Raw genomic sequence first — 25,818 nt, forward strand, 5'->3', positions numbered from 1 at the left:
CTGATGGTCCCAGCAAGAGGCCCATGACTGGCAGCCCTGACTTGAACCACAGGGGTAAAGTATGGGGAGATCATCTCTTTGAAAAAGGGAAAGCATTCTTGGAATTAGAAAGGAGTGCTAGGTAGACAGTATTTTATAATTATTGATAGAGGAGGCTAGGTAGAGGAGGCTTCCAGATGACTTTTTGGGGGAGGTTAATAGATATAAGGGGCTATACCCATTTTAACAGTAGGACAAAATAACGTCCTCACATTTGTACCACATGCATTGTTTCATTTGAAACCAATAACTACCCTTTGGAGTAGATATTATTATTTCTCTTTCCTTGATAAGGAAACTGAGGCTCAGACATTTAGTGATTTGCCTAAAGTCACACAGCAGCATGTGGCAGAACTGGGGTCTGAACTTGGTCCCTCTGAAGTGGTCCCATCCTGTGATCTCTCGTCTTTTTGCCTACATTGTTGTCAGTGGACACTGAGTACTCAGGACTGTTCTGAGCAATGACAGAAATCCTTGTTCTTGGAAACCAGGTGCTATTCAGTGTACTGTAATGAACCTGTAATAGCTATTGATTATCTTAAGTTTCCAGGGAAATCACAGGGATTGGAAGTCCGCATTCCCTTACTTAGCAGACCACATGCTCCGATTGGTTTTCTGAGCACACTGAACTTGCTGTCACAGCAGCTTTCCCTTCTGCGTCCCCCTTCTCCTCACTAGGGCAGGCAGCATACAAGGCATTGTTTTTGTTATAGGTTAATCTATGGACAAGAATAAAAGAAACATTTGTCTTATAGGATTGTTGTAGAAAATTCTTGTAACAAGTCCTATTGCTGTGGGATGCCCACAGGAGTCCGCCTTTCCCCAGAAGGGTGGTGACGGGGAGGGGAACGGTACAGAGTGCAGGCTCTCCAGTCAGACAGACCAGGGGACAACGCCTCCTGTCTCGGCCACACACAGCCCTGTGTCTTTAGGCAGTGGCACCTAACTTCTCTGAGCTCTATGGCTGTATATGGCCAATAATGGTACCTGCATTATAGGACAATGTATGGATAAGGCTTAATACTCGATAAATAGTAGCTATGATATAAATAAATAGCGATAGATTTAACTGCTACTAATAGTAGCAGGTACAGGAAGTATGTCAGAAGTATAGAATTTGCAAGTATATTGGGCAAGGCAGTGGGTTTGTACCCATTCAGCATTTATTTCAAAAACCATAGGATCCTTAACAACCCCATAGTTGATGTTTTTTCTATCAGTGTGCTGACAAAAATTCATGCTTCATAGAACTTATATTCTACTTGGGATAGACAGACAAGAAACAAATATAACTGATGATGATATATATGATGGTGATAAATTAAGTGGAGAAGGACAATAGGGAGAACTGGGGAGTAGGTTGTGATTTAAAATAAGGATTTCAGTGACAGCCCCTGTGATAAAGATGCAGTCCCAGCATTGTCATAGTCTCATGACCTAAAAACCTTCCCACCATGTAGCAAACAATATTTCCAAGCCTCAGCCACAAGTTCAGGTGGATGTCAGTGCAACATCAATGCAGAAAGCACGTGGGCAGGCCCTTAAAATTCATCTTGACCACATGTGGTTTGTATTTTTCATCTGTCCTTCCTTCTTTTCCACTAATTTCCTGGCCTCTCTTCTAGTTATATCATCTGATGCTCCATATTTGTGTAGGTTTTTCTTTCTGCTGATATCTCACAAGGAAGGGATTGACTCCGTGACCTGGGTTGGAAATGGGGCTGCAGATGGTCCTTTCCCCAGTAACAGGTCTCTTTTCCTGAATTAGGGTCGATCGGTGGCCTCTTCTTCGCAGTCGGCATCGCCCAATATGCCCTGTTGGGATACTTCATCCGCTCCTGGAGAACCCTAGCCATTCTGGTTAACCTGCAGGGAACAGTGGTCTTTCTCTTATCTTTGTAAGTAGTTTTTCCTCTTAGACTTTTAATTTAATAAGCAGAAGGAATGTCTTAAGAGGATGCGGGTCAATGAGCAGCATTATTCCCTTTCAGGAGTTTGCCTGAACTGACTTTGGTGAAGAACTAAATTCCGCAAGCGCTCCAATGCTTGGCAGCTCCTGGGAAGAGAGATGCTTAATTAATTCAGAATGCAGGTACCCCTTGTTTAAAGTAACCTCTCAGTAGAGTGCATTTTAACCTTCATATTGCCAGTGGAGGGTACCAATTTCTTTTTTAACCTAATGCTTCAAGCTTAAAGATCTTCAGGCTTGGTCAGATCACGTGCTAGGGGTGCGACTGAGGTATGATATTATAGAGCAATCTGCGCATATTGAATATATAGTGACACCTCTTCATCCCACGGATGAGTATAATTTCAGGGCCTCTACATGTGGACATGGGAAGATAACTCAGATATGGGAGAAATCCTTAGAGTGCATGGACTCAAAGCAGTAAAAGGGTGATGCCCTGGTCAGGGCAGGGTTCTACAAAAAACTCATCCAGGGTATCACACCATGGTCCTCTAAAGGCTGTCAGATGAGCCACCAACTTAGGCCTATTTCACCAGAAGCTTTATTGTGCTTCTGAAAGGTTTTCTCCCCTCAGGTATCAGACCCCTAATTTTAATCATTAAAATCTTTGAGATAAATACAGTTTTCAGCCAATGGTACCAGCTTTCTTCTGTGAAGTGAGAGATACCCGTAATAGAATTTTCACTCAGTTAGCGATTTGGTATAGTAATTCTTTATTCAAGTTCTACTAACTGAGATTTGGTGGGAATTGACCTGAAATCTGTTTTCATTCTCTCTTTGAAAGTGAGAGGGTTGTTAAGTACAAAAATGAATATAGTAGAAATAGTTAACGTATATTTAGAAAGGCAAAATTTATGAAATGCATTTAGTTATGTGAAATAGTGTGACATAATTTTATTAGAAAGGAAAACTAACTATATTTTATTAGTTTGTGTATTGTAAATTTTTGGAATAAATGGGTTCCTAGTATAATTCCTTGAATTAATAAGCATTCATGTAAATATCAGTAGATCAACAAATTTTCTTTTTAAATATTTAATAAGCCACATACTTCTTAATCAGGCTGGCTTTCATCTCTCCTTCAATAGCAGAGTGACTTCACTGGATGAGCCGAGCCATCCTGCTTTTCATTTTCAGAATGTGTAGTCTGTTTGTTAATGCTTAGTGCTAGGTGGGGACATTGACTCACTGGGAAATTAATTCAGGTCATGAAAAATAGAAAGCAGAGAAAAGAGCATGTAAAATCACAACATATATGTGTTCCATCAGGCCTAGAAAGTAAGGCTTGCTTCAGTCGGCCTCCAGTTTCCCTCCCATCCCATCTCACACACACTGCTCCAGGCACACACACTAAGCTGCTCTCTGTTCCAGTTTACAGCTTAGGCTTGGCTGCCTCTGTGTCTCCTACTCAGTGCTATTGCTGGCTCCTTCAACGCCCTTCTCCCCATCCCCCTTCTTTATTAGTTAATAGCGTTCCCAGTTTGCTCAAATGCCACTCCCTCCACACTTTTCCAGGTCAGACCTCCAGTCATTCTCTTTCTTCTCTTAATTCTGCAGCACTAAACTGGCACCCTTCAAGTGGCCCCTTATTTCTGCCTCACCCAGAGCCTGTCCTCTTTATAAAGCAGGAGCTCTCTGATAGCACAGCCTCTTTGCTCAGCTGCATTTCCCCCAGCTCCAGAGCTCTGGGCCTTCCTCCACACGGTAGACACCTCGTATCCATTGGGCAGATGCTGGCACAAAAAACCTTTGGAATTAGCCTGCGTTAGCCATCAGCAACATCAGAAAAAGTCATGTTATTTTAGAGACATACCTTGTTTGTTTTACTAGAGACATTATTACTTAGCTTAAAAATTCCTAATTTTCACAGTACTTGAATTTGGATAGTTTTACTTTAGAAACCAGTGCCCCCTTAATTTACAAAGGTTTTCCACCTTTAAAGAAATTCACAGGACATTTTTGAGCAGAGGCCTCATTGTTAAATTAGCACTGTAGCTTCTAAAGGTGAGCACAGCACTGTGTAGCAGGCAGCATGTTCAAGGGCCTGCTTTTTCTTTTAAAAACATGTCTTACTGTTTTGCACGTGCAATCAGCGTGTGTTAGAACTCATATTCCCAAATCTGTCCACTGGCAACTAGGTGAGGCTTCATTACTGAGAAGCTTATAGGCTTCTCAAAATGTGGAGAAATATCAGGTCCTAAGTTTACATAATCCAGATAAACCCTTTCCCAAGTAGAAATTGTTTTATTAACTCAAGAGTCAAATTTCCAAAGCCTGAATATCTCTCAAATATCATCGTTAAACATGATTTATATAGTTTTAAAAGTAATTTTTATTGCTATAAACAATTCTGAAAACACAGAGAAGCTTAATAGGAAGGGGAAAAATGACTTAAATTATCCAAAGATAATAGTGACTTCCTATATTTTGACTCTTTCCTTATTGGTCCTTTTTCACTCCTCTTAGGGCTCCTCAGCTTTCAGTTTTACTATCATAGACTTCCTAGCATTTCATTTATATTTCTATCCCAAGTATACTCTTTATATTCACCCCACTAGTCTTATATTCTTTTTATTTGTATTTAGACTTGATCAGGTAGTTTTACATAGATACCTCATATATGGGCTGGTGGACAGGGCCAGTGGATCCAGTGATGATCGGCAGACATAACTTCCAACAAAACAATATTTTACTTGATTATTTACTTGTGTATTAGTAACAATCATCAGATAGCAGTGAAAAAGTAGATAAAAGAATTTTTTAGGATGTTGTAGAGGCCTTTGTTCCTGCTTTTGTTGACAACCAAATGTTGTACATGAATAATCTCTCCCCAGTAGCAGAACTCCTGGGAAAATGCCTGCTTTTTTGTTTCCGTGTCTTTGCTCTCAGCACCTATTACATTGCTCTGTACAAAATGAAAGTGTTCAGTAAATGGTTATCGATGACCTGGCTGTCCATGAAGTTCCAGATCCTGTGGTGTTTGTTGCCAATTCACCTATCCTTACTGAAAGGCATGGGGAGTTCTGAAAGGCACCTTAAATAGCCTTTTTTAGTATTACTCATGCAAGTTTCATTTTAGGAAAATAATATCAGATTAGATCAAAAGGTACTTGATGTTGTGTTTTGTAAACAAGGCTTCCATGTTCCTGCCACCCTTTGGTTTTTGAAAAGTCCTCTAAAAGCATGCAGAACTGTGAAGAGGAGAAAAGATACGTAATATCTAAGTCTTGAAACTGTTGAAAGATATCTGTGGCAACAGAAATGTTCAATACTTTGTAGCTATAGTAAGAAGTAACTGTTGTTTTGGAACTGGAGAAGTTAACCAGAAAATAAACTTTTATTCTTGAAGGTCTTGGGGGATCATGAAATATCCTCAGGACCTATTAAAGTGAATGTGTTAGCTGATTGGAGTATTTTAAAGCTTTAAAGCTCAAAAGTAGCTAAGATGTGATAAACCCTTTTTCATTTTTATGTGTAGTCTTAAAATAATCTCTACCTTTTTAATAACATATCACTGTGTTGAAAACACTTAAAAATTCTTTTCTGATGGATAATAGAGATTTTAATCTTCTTTGTGAGGCTTTTTCAGAACTTTAAAAACCCACTCTACAGTATTATTCTAGCAACACTTGGCTATGATTTAGAGCCATATCTCGAACACATGCTTTCTGAAGAATTACTCAGTACTGTAAACTTAACTTGCCATTCATATATTAACATTTACTTAAAAGTAAACGCATACTGTTTACTTTTTTACTGCAATTTTGGGAGTGTGTTTTTGGTTTCCATTCGTAAAGGAGGCCGTCATTTAATGATGGCAGCTATTGACAGCAGCCCTCTCTCTCTTCCACATGTCGTTGGGAGAGTCAAGCTTTAGACCTAACGTGGAATCCGGTTGTGGTTTGGGGACCACGTACGGCGTGGGTGATTTGTCTCCTTCTGGTGCACGTGTACCTATATGAATATACAGCCTTTGATGACATCTCTTTCAGATTCATTCCTGAATCACCTCGTTGGTTATACTCCCAGGGTCGACTGCGTGAGGCTGAAGCTGCACTGCACCTCATTGCCAAGAGGAACCGCCAGCTCAAGTGTACCTTCTCGCTAACACACCCGGCCAACAGGAGCTGCAAGGAGACGGGAAGTGTCCTGGACCTGTTCCGCTACCGAGTCCTCTTGGGGCATACTCTGACCCTGATGTTCATCTGGTAATTCTCTCTAAGGGCTCTTCTGTTGACCTGCAGCTCAGGTTATTGATAATCAGTTATTTCTTCAGGGTTACAGAAAATTTCACTCTTTTCTTCATCCTGAAGTTGTTTTCAGAGAAACAAACCTTCCCCCGATCCCCCAGCTTTGGTGTTGTGCTCACCTGTGCTTTCTCAGCATCCTCCCCTTCAAGGAGGAAATGATGGTGCCTGGCAGCAGGTTTACTGAACTTGTAGAAGTAGGTGTCAGAAGCACATCTTTGCTTATGAGGTATTTAATGTAAATTTTTAAGTCTCCCTTCCCCACTCCAAAAAAAAGAAAGCAAGGAAGCACACCAGAGACAGAACTTTCTAAGGAGGACTTGGAGGCACCTCCCCTTGGTTTTGGCCTCAGGCACTTAGATAGTACATTCTAATTGCAACGCCCTATACTGCATTTTGTGCGGCATCCCACTCACTCACTCAACAGGTGGGCTGAACCATTACGCTTGGTGGGAATGAGATCCTTGGAGTGTGAGGTTACAGCCTCAAAGCCACATGTGCAAGTCAGTGAATGAACGGATTACTACTCTCTGAACCTGATTTTCTAGTTTGGCTGATTCTGACCTGCCCTCAAAATGTTCTCAGCATTAATGTAAATTGCATTGAATGGTTCAAGATTGCGCCATTTAAAGAATTAAATTGTGGAAAGGGGAGAAATGGATGGTTCATACGTAGAATTTGTGGAGTACCATAGGTTTTAATATTATTCATTCTGTTAAAGTGCCATAAATGTAACTTGGTCCAGGATTGGACACGAACATCATATTTACTGGCCTAGAGGACTGTTATGCTATGGTTTGCCTGTATTTGGCAAGAAGCCTGCATAGAAACCTACACTTTTCACTTGGGAAAAGAGGAGAGTCATTTTATATGAAATTAAACTTATATATAAAGCTGAAAAGAACAGTATATTGAGAATAAGAAACTGCCAAGATAGTTTTCTATATCTTGATTCTCTTTTCCCACCCAACCAAACCCTGGCTACCACCTGTATGGTTAGGGGCCAGGTCACATCAGCTGCCACCGTCCCCACTGAGCCAGCCTAGTGCTGGAATATCACAGATGCATAAGAAATGTTGAATGAAGGACACAAGTTTGGAGGCATGGAGATTAAGGGAGCCTTTATTTATTTATTTATTTAAAATTTTTAGTGGAGTATAGTTGATCTACAATGTTGCGTTAGTTTCAGGTGTACAGCAAAGTGAATCAGTCATACGTATACATATATCCACTCTTTTTAAGATTTTTTTTCCATATAGGCCATTACAGAGTATTGAGTAGAGTTCTCTGGGCTATACAGTTAGGTCCTTATTAGTTATCTGTTTTATATATAGTAATGTGTATGTGTCAATCACAATCTCCAGTTTACCCCTCTTCCCGCCTTGCCCCCAGTAACCATAAGTTTATTTTCTGTATTTGTAACTCTTTTTCTGTTTTGTAGATAAGTTCATTTGTACCCTTTTTTTTAAATTCCACATATAAGCGACATCATATGATATTTATCTTTCTCTGTCTGACTCACTTCACTCAGTATGACAATTCTAGGTCCATCCATGTTGCTGCAAATGGCATTATTTTATGCTTTTTGAAAGCCAAACCTGACAGTACAGCGTAGGAGCTACTAATTTGAGGTTCCACCAATTGTACAGGAAATCCTTACAAAGTATGTTCAGGTACTTAAGGCTCCATAAAACTGCATTTGCATGTCAAGTAGACAGTCAGTCAAACCCTCTGCCTTGAAGGAAGTATCTACTTTCTTAGGGATTATTTACTTCTTGTTTTTAAGTTTTTGTTTTTTCCAGGAATATTAATTTTTGGGTTCTGGCCTTCAGGGGATAAAAAACAGACAGACAGAAAAACAAACAAACTAGACTTAGAGCTAGGGAGAATGTTCATGTTTATTTTATGTCTTACACGGCCAAAGGAGCTGTTCTCAAATAAACTTCTTCCCCCCGGCTCAGAATGTTAAAATACACGGTAACAGAGACAGCGTCATTCCACATACTGCTGTTCTTTTTGAAGATGCTATAAAATTCTAAAATCTTCTTTGTTGATCTGTCATTGAAGAAAACCTTAACTGGGGAGTAAAATTATACCTCTGTGCTTAACATCTGTTCCTTTGGTTATTTCCCACAGTAGTGCCTTTTTAAATAGTTATTTAATGCCCTAAATATACTGTTAAATATTACACAAGCATTTTAAATTTTGTTTGGGGCCCATAAACAGGATTGAAATGACTTGAATAGCTGTAATTATGCATCCCAACGACCAGCTCTACCAGCAAAGAAATCTGCAAACAGAGTCTGAGACCATAGGCCTTCCTTGCCCATGTTCTCCCCATTTTCCCTCACCACCAGCTGGTAACTAAATTCCTCTAGTGTCTTGAACTGGCTCTGTTTATTTGTGCTCTACTTGCTACCTTCACAACTTAGTTTAAATATGTATGTGTGTTTCCATTGCTGGAATACTTCACTGGGATTTCTATTTTAAATGCAGAATAGATACACACTAACACATACAACACATTAGGAATAGCGTTATATAATGGGGGGGTCTCTACTGCAGATGGAAAGGATTTTTTAAGTACTTAAGGAAAATATTTTAAGTTGTCTAGCCAGCTGCTTACAGGCAAAGTGCTCGGGGACAGGGAAAACAGAAAATTCAGTGTCACCTTGCATCCTTACCCGATGTCCCAGCTATGACTCTGCTCATCATCCTCAGTATATGAATGACAGCTCCACCCAGGAAGAAGTAATGGGAAGTAGCTGCTGCCTGGGCTAATTTGCCAGAGATGGATGAGTCACTAAGCAGGCCAGCTCCAGGGGTCTGTCGTCCCTCCCCATCCCTCTCCTTGGTTCCTGTGGCCCATTCTTAATAGCCCAGGGCATTTGGCCCATCTTGCTGTTTTGGCAGAGACGGAAAGAAAGCTTTCCCTTTCCTGTTGGTCTCATCATAGCTGCAGCTCATTGGACTTTTTCTAAGGAAAAGAGAGGCAAATGGGAATTTCCTCATAATAAACACTTGTCAAAATGAATTGTAAAAACATAAAAACTAATGAACTTCTGAAGCCCAGGTCTTTTACTATTTGTATAGAAATTTATGGTTTACAAAGGGGGAAAAGGAGGGGGTGTGGGATGAATTGGGAGATTGGGATTGACATATATACACTATTGATCTATGTATAAAATAGATCATTGATGAGAACCTACTGTATAGCACAGGGAACTCTACTCAGTGCTCTGTGGTGACCTAAATGGGAAGGAAATCCAAATAAGAGGGGATATATGTATACGTATAGTTGATTCCCTTTGCTGTACAGCAGAAACTAACACAACGTTGTAAAGCAACTATACTGCATTAAAAATTAATTTAAAAAATTTATGGTTTACAAAATGTATTCGTATATTAACAAAGCCTAGTCAGGGTTTATTTTCGTTCTATTCTAGTTTGTTTTATTTTTAATACTTCAATTTCCTAGGCACAGAAGGTTTTGCTTTCTGTGGTTTCAGTTACCCAAGGTCAGTTGCAGTCTGAAAATATTAAACGGAAAATTCCAGAAAGAAACAACTCATAAGTTTTAAACTGCATGCCATTCTGAGTAGCGTGATGAAATCTCACACCGTCCTGCTCCATCCCACGTGGGACCTGAATCATCCCTTTGTCCAGCATATCCTGCCCATTAGCCACTTAGTCACTGTCTTTCTTATCAGATCGACTCTCCGGTATCGCAGTGCTTGTGTTCAAGTCACCCTCATTTTACTTAATAGTGGCCCCAAAGCACGAGAGTAGTCATGGCAGCAATTCGGATGTCCTCTTACTGGGCCTAATTTATAAATTAAACCTTATCATAGGTGTATGGCTAGGAAAAAGCATAGTATATATAGGGTTCGGTACTATCTGAGGTTTCAGGCGTCCACTGGGAGTCTTGGAACGTATCCCCAGCGGATAAGCAGGGGCTACTATAGTCCCTTCACTGTGGAAGAAGTTACTTTTATTCCCCAACCTGGAGTTTCAGGATGGCCCTTGCTCCAGCGTAGTTCCTGGGCTGCGGGACGTGGGCTCTGTGCCTGGCACAATGCCTGCCTCCTAGGAGGCGCCCCCTCAGTGTTTCGGCGGTGGCGTGCAGAAATAGATGCAGTGCTTTGATCATCCTAGAGGAGCCTGCCTCTACCGTGGCCCTTGTCTTCTCTTTCCTGTTCTGGGCGTCTATAGCGTATGCACTTGCTGAATGCCAGGAGTGTTTGAGAACCTGGTCAGGGGTTAGAGTCCCTGTCACCCTGGCCTGCAGGCCACCCGCTGGTGACCCAGGCACTTATCAGCATCTGTTCTCAACACCATCCTCTGTTGGCTTTCTCTCTGGGAGTTATTTATTCTAGAGTCATTTCGATAATATCACAATTGCCTAGGGCAAGTGTTCTATAAGTTGTTGAATTAAATACAGTAAGAATAGAGTCACTGTCTTCATTTAAATGCAGAAAAGTGTGATGAAAGCACAAGCGATGTCTCCTCTGTCAGGAGCTGGCCACACATTCGCTTTATAGAGCATCTGCATGTAGCTCAAATCATTTCCAAGGCCCCTTTACTTTTTATTTTGTCCTAGTATAGAAATTATATTAGGATAGAAAGCTTAGTGGGAGAGTCAGACTTACTGCTTGAGCCAGATGGCATTATTGAACCAAGATTTGAATCTTCTCTGGTAAATTCTTATCGGCTTTTTCATTGTCTTTCTTGTCTTTCTCCCCCAATTGCAGGTTTGTGTGCAGCTTGGTGTATTATGGCCTAACTCTCAGTGCAGGTGATCTAGGTGGAAGTATTTATGCCAACTTGGCCCTGTCTGGCCTCATAGAGATTCCATCTTACCCTATCTGCATCTACTTGATTAACCAAAAATGGTGAGTATGGGTGGATATGAAGTGCACCATGTAGAGGACACACACACACTAACATACATAAATATCTAAGTATTATTGTCTTTGTCCATATGCGGAATCTGCTAAGTACTCCATGGTGATGAGAATTCTTTTCAGACCAAACACAGTGAGAATTCATTTTTTAGTGTGTTATTTCTTGGGCTTCAAGTTTATGAGTTATTATGTCGGTTTTTTTAACTGAAGTATAGTTGATTCACCATGTTGTGTTAGTTTCTGGTATACAGCAAAATGATTCAGTTATACATATACATATTCTTTTTCATAATTTCTTCCATTATAGTTTATTACAAGATACTGAATATAGTTCCCTGTGCTGTACAGTAGGACCTTGTTATTTATCTATTTTATCTACAGTAGTTTGTATCTGCTAATCCCAAACTCCTAATTTATCCCTCCCTGCCCTTCCCCTTTGGTAACCATAAGTTTGTTTTCTATGTCTGTGAGTCTGTTTCTGCTTTGTAGATAAGTTCATTTGTGTCATATGTTAGATTCCATGTATAAGTGATATGATATTTGTATTTCTCTGTCTGACTTCTCAGTGTGATAGTCCATTCATGTTGCTGCAAATGGCATCATTTCATTCTTTTTTATGACTGAGTAATACTCCATCATATATATATATACCACATCTTCTTTATCCATTCATCTGTTGATGGGCATCTAGGTTGCTTCCATGTCTTGGCTATTGTAAATAGTGCTGCTATGAACATTGAGGTGCGTGTATCTTTTCGAATTAGAGTTTTCTCCAGATATATGCCCAGGAGTCGGATTACTGGGTCATATTGTAGCTCTATTTTTAGTTTTTTTAAGGAACCTCCATACTGTTTTCCATAGTGGTTGCACCAATTTACATTCCCACCAACAGCGTAGGAGGGTTCCCTTTTCCTCACACCCTCTCCAGCATATATTGTTTGTAGACTTTTTGATGATGGCCATTCTGACCAGTATGAGGTGATGCCTCAATGTAGTTTTGATTTGCATTTCTCTAGTAATTAGTGATGTTGAGCATCTTTTCACGTGCTTATTGGCCATCTGTACGTCTTCTTTGGAGAAATGTCTATTTAGGTCTTCATAGGTTTTTAACCCAATATTAAGACATTACCACCCAGCTGTTTTTGAGCAGTCTGTGTGTGATTTGTTCATCCCAACATGTGGGAATATTGACTCGACGGAGGTAGAGCTCCATGACCCAGTCACTATCATTTAGAAGCTCTTACACAAGACAAAGAGTTGGAGGAACAAAAAAAGACTTTTCTTGCCTCTTAAGATCCCCTGGACTTTGCTGAGAGGAAGAAGAGATCCTGCTTTTGCTGTTCATTGTCAGTGGGCACAGTTTTGAAATATTTTTTAAAAGTTCTTTTATAGAGCACCCTTTCCTCAGCTTCCTCAGATTCCTTCTGTTATTGAACCCCTGACCAGGGCAACTGAAAATTGTGAGCTAGGAATCAGTTGGATTTTGCCATTTCTCATTCTCCAGAAATCATCATTTTTACCAAAAACAACATTCCTTTAACATTGCACTGGGTGCTGTCGTCATGGATATTGTGGTCAGCGCATTTTAAAGGGCAGTTTTGGATTCTGTTCAATTGAAGGGCTTTTCTCTAGGGGGTGGTCCCAGTTGCCTCTGCTGACCCCTCTGTTAGTGACTGAGTGTGCTCTCATCATGGTCCAAGGGCTGAGCCAGGCAGAGTATTCAGAAATCTGTTCCCACCATCCCCGGTGTGCTTCCTGTTACAGCTTCCTGTAACCCCCTCTGGTGACCATGGACAGTGTTACAAGGACACAGTCGATGGGGGTGTGTGTCCTATGTGTCTTTGCATCCCTAGTGCCTGCCTAGAATGATGGCTATCACTTGAAAGGCATTCGGTACTGACTGTTAAATTAAGCACAATAACCTGGAGACCTGAGTCCTTCCCTGTCTCCCAGGCATCCGCACCAGAGTCAGGATTAAAATCTGAAGCAGAGGGAAGGAACACCACCTTGGGGATCAGGCAGACCTGCATCCAAATCTAGTCTTAGCCTCGTGTTAGTTTTATAACTTTGAGAAGTTACCTTGCTAAACCTCCATGTAGTTATCCTTAAACCAGGGATTATAAAATTCCCCTCAAAAAATTGTTATAAAAATTACAATAACATTGAAGCTCCTAACAGGACCTGGCACATTGCCGGCTCCTAGTAAAGGAAGGCTTATTAATGTTCATATCTTTCTTCTAAGTCTAGAGCTCTTATTTGAAAATTATTTCTCCCAAGAAAGTGTGCAATAAATTTCACTTAATTCTGACATACTAACAAGAGTTTCTTTCTGTTTGTCTTTTTAAAAGAGACAGAGGTGTGTTTAAAATTTTAACTGCTTAAGATACAAGTAACCAGAAAATGAAACGAGCTGGAAGACTCCTTTCTCCATGTCTCAGTGTTATTCTCTAGAAGATGGAGAATATAACAGCATATGCCTTACAGGTTTATTATTAGCATTAAGTAGGATAACATAGAAAGCATTTCAGCACAGAAAGTGCCTGAAACATAGTAAGCCCTCACAGAAATAGATAGAATGATTCCCTATTCTTTTCCTGAACACATGATTTAAACCCGCCAGCCAGGAAGTTTTCCTTTGCTTTGTGATGGTTACTTATTTTATGTCCTGGTCAGTCACATGTGCCACCCACTCCTTAAGAAAAGATGAACATATAATGAAAGTGAGGACATTTAAAAAGGAAGGTTAGGGGGATGAAGCAGATGAATGTATAAGATTCTCAAGGGAAACGTGAATTTCTTTGTATTATTTAGGTTTGGTCGGAAGCGGACATTAGCAGCATTTCTGTGCCTAGGAGGACTGGCTTGTCTTATTGTCATGTTTCTTCCAGAAAAGAAAGGTATGCCTTTCCAATTTCTACATGAGGGTTTTGAATAGTACTTTTATTACAATGAATCTCAATATAGTGGAGCGATCACCATATGCCATGCTTCATTTCTGTGATTGCATATTATTTAGCAATGGTGTGGGGTATAATGGGCCAGATTCCTTCCAATGCCTAAACTATTCTCTGGGTGAATAATGTGCTCAGAGGTGCACTATTAATTCTTTCAGGCGATTAAGCTACCATCTGGGGTGTCTGGACTGCAGTACTGGTGATGTTGGAGTTGTTTATTTGATGATGATGTGGGCCATTTAGTTCTGCACAGAAGGAGACTCTGTCCAAGGCTGCAGATTGCCCTCCTCATTCCAGCCAGTCACGAGACTGGAGATGAGAGGCACTGGTTCTCCACAGTGGCTTCGGCACCCCTCCTTGTCTCCATCGATACTCCCAAGGCACCCTGATAATAACAACAGCACAATAAGAATAATAGTCACTGTTGGTGACAATTGACCTTCTCTCATTCTTATAGAAAGTGTGAATAAAACGTCCTTAGGAAACTTGCTATTTTTATATCTGTAGCTTTGCTATGTAAACACAGCTTTAAAAAAAGGTCCCTTTGGCATCCATATCTAACATGACTTCTGCCCCTCTATAGAAATTCTATAGATAGTGCTGGTCCTCAGCCTCTTTTCCGCACTAGCTCAACTGAGACATGCCCTCTATTACCATCAAAAACTGTGGTTTTAGCAGTGATCTTCAACCATAAGAAGTGGGTCATAACAAACTCTCTGCTGCTAGGGAATAGGGTACAATGAAAGCCCTGTTTGGGGGACTTTTGGGTTTTGACAGGGTTCCACCATGGAGCTTGTTCTTCAGGTGGGAATCATTGTGAAATGGTTCAACATAAATTTTTCTTTTTTGGCCGCACCGTGCGGCCTGTGTGATCTTAGTTCCCCGACAGGGGATTGAACCCGGTCCCTGGCATTGAAAGCTCCGAGTCCTAACCACTGGACCACCAGGGGACTCCCTAACATAAAGTTTTGATAACGACTAGAAATGCAGCTAACGATTTCATTTCCCGTCGGAGCACACCACATAAGTGCTCCTTTGGTGATCGCTTCTCCTTAAGGGTCAGGTGTACCAGCGTCTCACTGAAGACTCCAAGGCCACGTGTCCTAGTTATGCAGCCCTCCAGTATACCTGCTGTGCTGCTAGCTGCCACCTGGAGTTCTGTGCCTTAAATCCAGAGCACTGTTGGTTCAGTAGGTAGGATTTTACTCAATATTTAGAACAGCCTTGGGGACTCCCCTGGTGGCGCAATGGTTAAGAATCCGCCTGCCAATTCAGGAGACATGGGTTCAAGCCCTGGTCTGGGAAGATCACACATGCCGTGGAGCAACTAAGCCCGCGAGCCACAACTGCTGAGCCCACGTGCCACAACTACTGAAGCCTGCGCACCTAGAGCCCGTGCTGCACAACAAGAGAAGCCACCACAGTGAGCAGCCTGTGCACCACAACGAAGAGTAGCCCCTGCTCACCACAACTAGGGAAAGCCTGTGCGCAGCAACGAAGACCCAATGCAGCCAAAAATAAATAAATTAATTAATTAAAAAAAATAGAACAGCCTTAATGTGATTTTCATGGAATCCTGGAAACTAGAGAATTCAGTAAGTTTGCCATTGAGGCTTCCCTGGTGCTGCAGCACTTGTAAACCACATGCACAGCCCCTCTCCTTGGACACGCGTGGGCACAGTGGCATTCAGTGTTGGTAGCCTAGCATGGTGGGTACTGCCCAATGAAGAGTGTACTATATGTTTTCTTTACTATAGGCCATACTTATACAGACATGTATATATATTTATATAAGATCTACCTATCCTAGGATGGAATGTTTGAGGGAAAATAAAATGGGAGGCCAAAAATAAAAAACACTTCCAGTTGTGAGCCAAGATTGTAACCTGAGAGTAGCCAGGAGCTTCCTGTCAGTAACCATGTTTTCAATAAATACTCTTTCATGTACAAAAAAAAAAAAAAAGTCTTAGTTTTAAGAAAGTTGTTACCTGTGCTAGTGCCAACAAAAGGAGAAACTCCTCAGCTGTTGCCCTGCCGTGGGCTTGTAGAACTAAGTGCCCAGTTCTGTTTGTCTGGGACAAGACATTAATGGGCTTCAAATCACTGCAACTTTCAGTTCAGCAGATTCTGTTTCTCATGGACAACCTAGAAATTCAGTTGTTTTCTACCTGTAGTATCCAGTGGTCTATTTATTACTCTATAGAGAGAAACTTTTCCTTGTTACTCTAAATGCCCCTGTAAGCGGTCACACCTCGGCAAGCCAGGCCGGTTCATGTCTTTCCTCTCTCCCACGTATCTGTACTCCAGGTAACCCACACCCTGGGCCTCTGCACACAGCCCTTTCTACACAAACCCAAAGGGAAAGCAGATTCATGGTCTCCCGTCTAGACCGGTCACCACACTGTGCTCACTTCCAGTCTGTCCTAAGCGAGCAGCTGAGCCCCTCGTGGATCATGCCCTTGGTGGACACTGAGTAACAAACACAGCACATCTGTCTTACACACCCACAGATGCGCCCCAGGAACAGGATTCCTGTCATACTTAGAAAAGTGGATATAGTCTATTTCTGAAGATTTCCAGAGAAAGAAGTTCCATAACGTTCCTTAGCAAGTAGTTTCTATTTTTAATAGCCACGCAAAGGTTAGAATGAGCCTCTTCCACTACAGCTGAGCCCATTTCCTTTCATTTTATTCATCACTAGAGATAGAGAACAGATGGTCACCCCTCTTTGCATAATCCTTTCTCTCTTTGCAGGGAGTCATCTAGCTATTCCTGAATCTTTGCTACTTTAAGCTAAAAGTATTTATTCTTTAAACTTTCTTTGAACCTTTCATATTTACTCTTCAAAATATTTTGATAGCTTTCTTTTAAATCTCAATTTTTTCAAAGTGCCGAGGTTTAGGCTACCTGTTGTGAAAGTTCTGATGAATATATATTAAGAAAGAGATCTAGCAGTTTGAAAATGTCTGTTACCATCTTATGTGAGCTTGGTGACCACTCATTTTCTCACTGCTTCTTATGCTCATTTGCCCTCACTTTTTCCCACCAAACATGCATTTGCTCTGTCAACTTAGGTGGCCCTCTACCTACCATCTCTTTTTTTAACATCTACGTATGACTGTGATGCTCAGTGTCTGAGGCACAGACATAGGTATACCTCTATAAGAGACAGCCAGTAAGCTAGAAAATAGATTGCTTGGCATTCCTTAGCCTATGGTTGATAATTATTGGACAAAAGTATCCTATTCAGTACATATTTGCACCCTGGTTGGCCTCCAAGTAAATGTTCTCCCCTGGGAGCAGTGTTACCAAGTGGCCACTAATTTCTTCCACAGATTGGTCCTCATACATTTTACCTGATCTCTATCCTTGCTTAAAGGGTCCTAATTAAGCTGTAATACTGGCGACCATTTATTTTTTTTTAATATTTATTTTACTTATTATTTATTTGGTTGTGCCGGGTCTTAGTTGTGGCAGGCGGGCTCCTTAGTTGTGGCATGAGAACTCTTAGTTGTAGCATGCATGTGGGATCTAGTTCCCTGACCAGGGATCGAACCCGGGCCCCCTGCATTGGGAGTGAGGAGTCTTAACCACAGTGCCACCAGGGAAGTCCCCTGGCGACCACTTATTAGGTGTTAACTATGTGCTGGGTTCTCTTCATACATAGAGGTATTACCTCTTATCCCCATTTCCTAAGGAAACTAAAGCTCAGGTAGGTCAAGTAACTTGTCCAAGGTTGCACAGCAAGTAAGCAGCACACCTGGGATTCAGATCCCACGTCTCTCTGACTCTAAAATCAGTGCTTTTTTGGGAATGCTTATTTGTCCTCTTAGAGTTTTAAGACCGGAGTATTCATTGCACATGGTAAAACCATAGCCTTAGAGAATTAATGCTGCCTGACTAGGACCCATTCTTAACTCTTCAATGGGCAGGCCTGATGGGAATTGGCCAGAGTTCAAGAACCTGGCTTATCAGGGTGGCACTGGGTAAGGAGGTTGGCAAGGAGGTTTCTGGCAGTTGTGATCCTGCCAGAGAATCTGAATACTGGGAAGTCACAGCACATGACTAGATAAACAGTTTCACAGTTGAAGGGAGTGTCCTCAGACTCAGCTCTAGCAGAACCTTTATCTCTCATTGCTTTGTTCAACCTCAGCCTGCCCATTCTTTATTCATTTGACTTCTCTAGGGCCTGCTATGTACAGGGTACTGTTTATAAATATGACCTGGTTCCTGGCCTCAAAGAGCTTATACTCTAGTGAGGAAAATGAATGATTCATAAAAACAGAAACAAAAACAATAAAAACAGAAGGTGCCGTATGAGAATTGACAACAGAATGCTATAGGAACTTTAATTTTAACAGGCTATGATAGTAATGGAGACCAGCTAACCTCCTGTTTTAAACAACTATAAAATCAGACAAAATATAAGAAACACTGATTTTCAGACATTGGCCAACAGGCTGCAGAAGACAGAAGTGATCCCTGAGAGAAATGAAACAAGATATGCCATAAGAGTGCCCTAGCTCAGGTCTCCAGGCCTCAGTGCACAAAGGGACACCCAGAAAATCCTGGTGCTCTTACCAAATTGATAAGACAGATAGTAAAGCTTGGGAAGGCCAATATGGCTAGAATTTCCTGGGCAAAATACTTGAGAGTAGTAAGATATATGGAGGAATATATGGAGGAAAAATTCTGGAGATCTGCAGAAGATCTCTGAGCCCTTGACTGCTTACTGATCTGGGCATGCATTTGAGGAAGCTACTGAGGCTGGGGAGGTGGCCACCAGAAAGGAACAAGTTGAACAATTCCTGGAACCTAGGGCCATGTCTAGTTTGTGTTGCCTTTAGCCAGACGTGGAGCACTGGGCAAAGACCTCCTGGGTCAAAGTAGCCCAACACTATAGGCTATTCTACTATAGCAGAGCTTGCTCTAAAAGTGCTTAAAAAATTCAGAGTATCAAGTGATTCCCAGTAACTTAACTGCATTCCAGGAAAAAGAGCAACAATATGTAAAGGAATACTATAAAATCCAGCACCTAACAGTGTAGCATTCACAACCTCTGGCATCCAGTCAGTATTACCAGGCATGCAAATGAGCAGGAAAATACCTCCTACAACCAGGAGAAATGTCAATAGAAACAGAACCAAAAATGACACAGACAATAGAATGAGGAGGCAGGGACCTTAAAACAGCTATTATAAATATACTGCATATGTTTACGAAGGTAGAAGAAAGCAAGATAATAATGAGCAGAGAAAGAGAAGATAGAAAAAAAGGCACACATTACATCTAGGGATGAAACATACATTATATATAAAAAAAAGGCAGTAGATGAGATGAACCACAGAAGAAAAGATCAGTGAGGAAGATATAACAAAAGAAGCTGCAGAATGAAACAAACAAAAGTGGTAGGACAACACCAAGCCCAACAGTTATGCAATTGGAACCTGAGGAGGAAGTAAAAAACAAAGATACTTGCAGAAATGATGGTCCACTACTTTCCAGATTTGATGAAAACTATAAACGCATTATGAGAAAGTGGTCAGTTCATCAAGAAGATGTTACAATCCCGATTATGTGTGTGTCTGATAACATTCAAAGCACAGGAAGCAAAATGGACAGAACTGAAAGGAGAAATAGACAAATCAACATTACAGTTGGATATTTCAATACTCTCTCTCAATGACTGATAGAAAAACTGACAGAAAAGAATTAGGATATGGAGACTTAAACAGCCTACATAACCTAATTGTCATTTGTCAGACACACTACCTAAAACAGCAGAATATGCATTCTGTCTAAAGTGCACACCCAGAACATGTACCAAAAGAGACCATGTTCTGGGCCATAAAACAAGTTTCAATAAATTTAAAAGGATTGAAATCTTACAAAAATAAGTTCTTTGACCATAATGGAATTAAAGTAGAAATCAATAACAGAAAACTTTCAGGAAATCCTCAAATATTTGGATTTCAAAAACCATTCTTCTAAAAACACATGGGTCAAAGAAGAAATCACAAAGGAAATTAGAAAATTTTTAATTAAACAATAATTAAAGTACAACATATTGAGTTTATGGGATGCAGTAAAGCAGCTCTTAGAGGGAAATTTGTATAATTAAAAAATGTATCGTGCTTCCATGGTGGCACAGTGGTTAAGAATTTGCCTGCCAATGCAGGGGACACAGGTTCGATCCCTGGTCCGGGAAGATCCCACATGCTGCAGAGCAGCTAAGCCTCTGTGCCACAGCTGCTGAGCCTGTGGTCTAGAGCCTGTGAGCCACAACTACTAAGCCTGCGCTCCACAACTACTGAGCCACGCCACAACTACTGAAGATCGCGCGCTCTAGGGCCAGTGTGCCACAACTGCTGAGCCCGTGTGCTGCAACTACTGAAGCCCATGCTCTGCAACAAGAGAAGCCACCACAATGAGAAGCCCACACACTGCAATGAAGAGTAGCCCCTGCTCGCCACAACTAGAGAAAGCCCACGTGCAGCAACAAAGACCCAACACAGCCAAAAATAAATTTAAAAAAAAAAGTATCAGAAAAAAGGAAGTTTTCAAATCAATGATCTAAGCATCTCCCTTAAGAAAATAGAAGGCAAATTTAAAAAAAAAGACTGACAAATTAAACACGAAGTAAGCAAAAGGAAGGAAATAATAAATATAAGTAAAAATCAATAAAATAAAAACATGAAAATAATAGAGAAAAAATCAATGAAACCAAAAGCTGGTTGTTTGAGATCAATAAAATCAATAAGCCACTAGCCACACTAATAAAGGAAAAAGAAAGAAGAAACAGATTACCAGTATCAAGAATGAAAGAGGGACATCATTACAGAAACTATAGACATTTATAAGGGAATATTATAAACATTTTTATGCCAACAAATTCAACTTAGGTAAAATGGATAGATTCCTTGAAAGATACAAACTACCAAAGTGTACAAAACCATAGATAACCTGAATAACCCTTTATCCAGTAAAGATATCTAATTTGTAGTTTAAAACATTCCCACAAAGAGAATTCCAGGCCCAGATGGCTTCACTGGTAAATTATGAAACACATAAGGAAGAAATAATATAATTCTACACATTCTTCCAGAAAATAAAAAAAAAGAGTGAATACTCTTCCAACCCAGTGTGTGAGGTCAGCAATTACCCTGATATTAAAACCAAACAAAGACATTATGAGAAAACTACAGACCAATATCTCTCATTAATATAGATGCAAAAATCTATTAACTAAACATTAGCAAATTCAACAATGAATAAAAAAGGTATACTACATCATGACCAAGCAGGATTTATCCCACAAATGCACAGTTGGTTTAACATTCAAAAGCTAATCAGTGTTATTCACCATATTAAAAGACCAAAAAGAAAAAAAAAATCATCTGATCATTTCAATACAAGTAGGAAAAGCACTTGTCATTCTTTACAAAAACTAGCAGCAAGTAGAAGTTTCCTTAGCCTGATAAAGGAAAACCTACAGCTAACATCACGTTTAATGGTGAAAAACTAAATGCTTGTTCCCTAAGATTGGGAAAAAGGCAAGGATATCCATTCTTGCCACTTCTTTGGAGCATTGTATTGAAATTATTAGTGAATACAACAAGGCAATAAAAAGAAATTAGGGGCATCCTAAATGAAAAGGAAGAACTAAAACTGTCTTTATTCACAAGACTTCATGATTGTCTCCATAGAAAATCCTAAAAAAAAGTCTTATTAGAATTAAGAAATGAGTTTAGCAGAGTCTTTTGACACATAATTTTAGTTCTATATATTAACAACAAACAATTAAAAATTGAAGTAAAACAATGCCATTTATAAAAAATAAAAAAATGAAATATTTAGGAATAGAAACTTAAAAATATGTATGAGACCTATAGAAAACTGTAAAATATATAACATTGATGAGAGAAGTTAAAGAAGACTAAATAAATGAATTGGTGGTAATGGTAATAATAAAATAAATGAAGAGCTTACCATGCTCAAGGATCAGAAAATACTAAGATGTCAGTTCTCCCCAAATGAATCTATCTTCAGCACAATCCCAATAATATTTCCCCCAGGCTTCTTTTTGCTGATAGATACTGACAAGTTAATACTAAAATTTTTGTGGAACTGCAAATTATATCCAAAATAATTTTTACCAAGAAAAATTAAGTTGGAGGACTTTATCCCAACTGATTTTAAAACTTACTACAAAATTATGTTAAGACAGTAGGGGTATTCCCTGGACTCGGCACTTTCACTGCTGTGGCCTGGGTTCGATACCTGGTTGAGGAACTAAGATCCCACAAGCCATGAGGCATGGCCTGAAAATTAAAAAAGAAAAGAAAAAAAAAGACTGTGATATTGGCATAATGGTAGATGCATAGGTAATAGAATTGAATATGAAATAGACCTATATATATGGTCATTTGATTTTTATTTTATTTTTGAGGGGGCTGAGATTTTATTCACCTTTTAAAAATGTTTCATTCAATCATAACACACATAGAGAAAAATACACATGGTCAGTTGATTTTTGATGACAAGTCAATTCAGTGAGGAAAAGACAATCTTTTCAATAAACCATGCTGGAATAATTGGATATCCATATGTAAAAAATTTACCTTCAACCTGCACATCCCATCATATGCAGTAATTCACTTGAAATGAATGGTATGTCTAAATGTTGTGGAGAAAGAATCACCAGCCATATCAGTAAACAAAGGATGTTGCAGCCATCAAACCATCAGCCACCATATCGGTTACCCCTGTGATGCACCCTGAGGTGATTCAGGATGGAGAAAACAGGATATTGGCCCTAGATAGTTAAGGTGCATATCAAAAGAATGATTTCAGTGAGCCCAGATTCTTGCATTTTCCCATGCATAGAAAAGTGCTAAATTCATTAACCTGAGATATCTGTTTTTTCTTTAACTGGCAGTAATCTTTTGATGTTCTGACTACCTGACTTTTTTTGCAAAAACTCCTATATATCCTGGGTCCTCTCTTACTCTCCAGAACAGTCCCTCAGAACTATCTGAGAGGCTGTCTCCCAGTTGTAAGTTCTCAGCGTGTCCCTGGAATAAAACATAATTGTTAACTTTTAGGTTGTGTTTTTTTTTTTTTTTCAGTCAACAGTATAAAGGCTAAAACTACACAACTTCTAAAAGAGAACATGGAAGAAAATCTCAGTGCCTTTGGGCAAAGATCTCTTAAATATGACGCAAAAAGCACACAAAAAAGTTCATAACTTAGACTTCATCAAAATTAAAATTTTTGCTTTTTAAAAGACATTATTAAGGAAATGAAAAGCAAAGCACAGACTGGGAAAAATATTTGTAAAACGTATAACTGATAAAGAACTTGTACCCAGAAGATAGAATGGACTCTTACAGTTCAGTAATGAAAAAACAATGGGAAAAAGGTTTAAATAGACACTTCTGCAAAAGGATATAAATATGGAAAATAAGCATGGGAAAAGATGTTCAACATCATTAGACATTAGGGAAATGGAAATTAAAACCACAATGAGATACCACTACACACCTATTAGAATGGCTAAAATTAAAAAGACTGACCATACCAAATGTTGGCAGTGATAAGAAAGAACTGGAACTCTCATACACTGCTGATAGAAATGTAAAATAGTACAGAGACTTTGGATAACATTAGCAGCTTATTTTAAAGAGAAACATAAATTTACTGTCTGATTAAACTTTACCCAAAAGAAGCAGAAACATAGATCCACAAAAGGACTTTGATGTTCATAGTAGCTTTATTAATAATAGCCCCAAACTGGAAGGAACCCAAATGCCCCTCAGCTGAGGAATGGATAAACAAATTGTGTTATATCCATACAGTGAATTACTCACCAACAACAAAGCAATGAGCTATGACCTACTGATGCAGGGAGCAATGTGGATGAATTTCAAAAGCATTATGCTAACTAAAAGAAGCCAGACACAAAAGCCTACAAACTGAATTATTTCATTCATGTGAAATTCTAGAAATGGCAAAACTGTAGTGACAGAATTTTCGGCATATGTGGTATTTTTCTTTAGAAAAAAGCCAAAGGAAAGCAAAATGAATTGTGGTTCTTTGCCCAACTTATGTATCATAGTACAGGACCTACAGCTGTCTTAAAGATTTTTAACATATTCATAACAATAAAAATTTACTATAATCACCCAGTGAGTGAAGTGGATGATTAAGTTTAATTTTTCTTATTTGGGTCAGTGAAATGTGACTGTAACATACTGAGGTATTTTGTTCTGGTGACCCTAGTGGACTCTGAGAAAACTTCAGATAACTAGTTCTGAAAATGATGTCCGTAGTATCTTCATCATTGGAATCAACTTAAAACCTCTGAAGTTCAGTACTTTGAAGAATACAAGTGGTTTGAAAATTCCCTTTTTTTTTCTCCCAAAGATAATTGAGCTTAATTTTTCCTTTTAAATCACTCTTTTTTTCCTAAACAGTCACTTTGAACATTCATTGATAATAGCCAATAATATCTAATTTCATTTTCAGATAAAAACCAAGGTCAGAAATCCAGGGAACCAGCCCAGTGGCCGCAAAGCCTTCCTAAATATTAACTCATGATGACTGATAGACCGGCAGCTCCACAGGCAGGCTAAGAAGTAATTTTCTAATAAACAGAGCTGTCTGAAATTGAGATGGGCTATCTTGGGAGAGAGTGAGTTCCCCCAGGTTCAAATGGCCACTGCAGACTCCACTGGCAGGAACAAGGAGAGAAGTTTCAAGCATCAGATGAGGTGTCAGGCTGATGGGAACACTTGTGGGTATGCGGCTGGAGCCAGGCTCCCCAGATGGGCCACTGCTGGAAGTGTCCTGAGCCTCACAGGGGAGAAATCTTCCAGCCTTGAATCTTGTGGGTGTTTAGATGGTAAGCCTTCTGCGACATGTTAATTTAATTTTCAGGATGGCAATCCCCTAACCTGTTTTAAAGATGTTGTAGAGTATCTCCAACACAGTTCTGGAAGGTGCCATCCTGTATGGGTTGAAAACAGTCCCAAAGATCATTTGCAGTCAAGCAAATGTGCACATTTCTGTTTGCTTCAGTGCCACCCAAGACCTCTTCCTGACTCACTGAGTTTTCTGGAAAATCATTGATGAATTTAATTTGCCCTCATTATTGGTTTACTTGAAGTTGTTAGATATCAAAAGTCCAGACCTATACCTTGAGCATGATTCTTTTTCCAGAAGCACCTCATGGCTTAAAATAATATATTCAGTACTTAAAATTGCTGACATATTCTTCCAAATAGCCTGGCAGAAGAGAAGAAGGCCCCAGATGGTCGAGTTTGGCAGTGCCTGGGCCACTGTATTCAGAACGCCATCTTTAAAGTAGTTGAAGTTTTATTTCATAGTCAAGCTGGGAATGTGAAACTTATTTTGGAATGGGATATATTATGTGCCTCCCTCCTCAGACATTGAAAGAACATAAGCACAGATTCTTTTCACTTAAATTAATCTCTGTTATAGTCCTTATACTTACTCTTTCAATAAATATTTAGTGAGCACCACTGTGATCAGACTATGGGAGGTGCCGTGAGGGAAACAGATACAAACAAGGCCTTAGCCTGAGACAACTCAAAATATATTTGGGGGCAGACAAGATGGAAAAGTAAGCAACTACAGGAGAGTGTCTAAAGCATGCCATTTGCATGGATTGGGAAATGGGCGCC

The 25,818-nt window shown here is 39.8% G+C and overlaps 1 protein-coding gene across 6 annotated transcripts in view; it reads left to right on the top strand.

Moving 5' to 3' along the window:
- The window catches only part of SLC22A15 (solute carrier family 22 member 15), a 79,606-nt gene that overhangs the window by 44,567 nt on the left and 9,221 nt on the right, over positions 1 to 25,818 (top strand). For 5 of the 6 annotated variants that reach the window (XR_014293493.1, XM_082614951.1, XM_082614949.1 and 2 more), the window contains exons 5-8: positions 1,808 to 1,937; positions 6,001 to 6,216; positions 11,007 to 11,147; positions 13,971 to 14,056. Coding sequence is in view for 5 of the 6 variants with exons in the window: in XM_082614951.1 (XP_082471077.1) it covers positions 1,808 to 1,937; positions 6,001 to 6,216; positions 11,007 to 11,147; positions 13,971 to 14,056 (573 nt within the window). In the remaining variant the exon portion in view is untranslated. Of the gene's footprint in view, positions 1 to 1,807; positions 1,938 to 5,978; positions 6,217 to 11,006; positions 11,148 to 13,970; positions 14,057 to 25,818 lie in introns of all 6 variants that reach the window. The other variant, XM_082614950.1, reaches the window with a different exon arrangement.

The sequence above is a fragment of the Mesoplodon mirus genome, assembly GCF_964341445.2.
Source record: "Mesoplodon mirus genome assembly, chromosome: 3".
NCBI lineage: Eukaryota > Metazoa > Chordata > Mammalia > Artiodactyla > Ziphiidae > Mesoplodon > Mesoplodon mirus.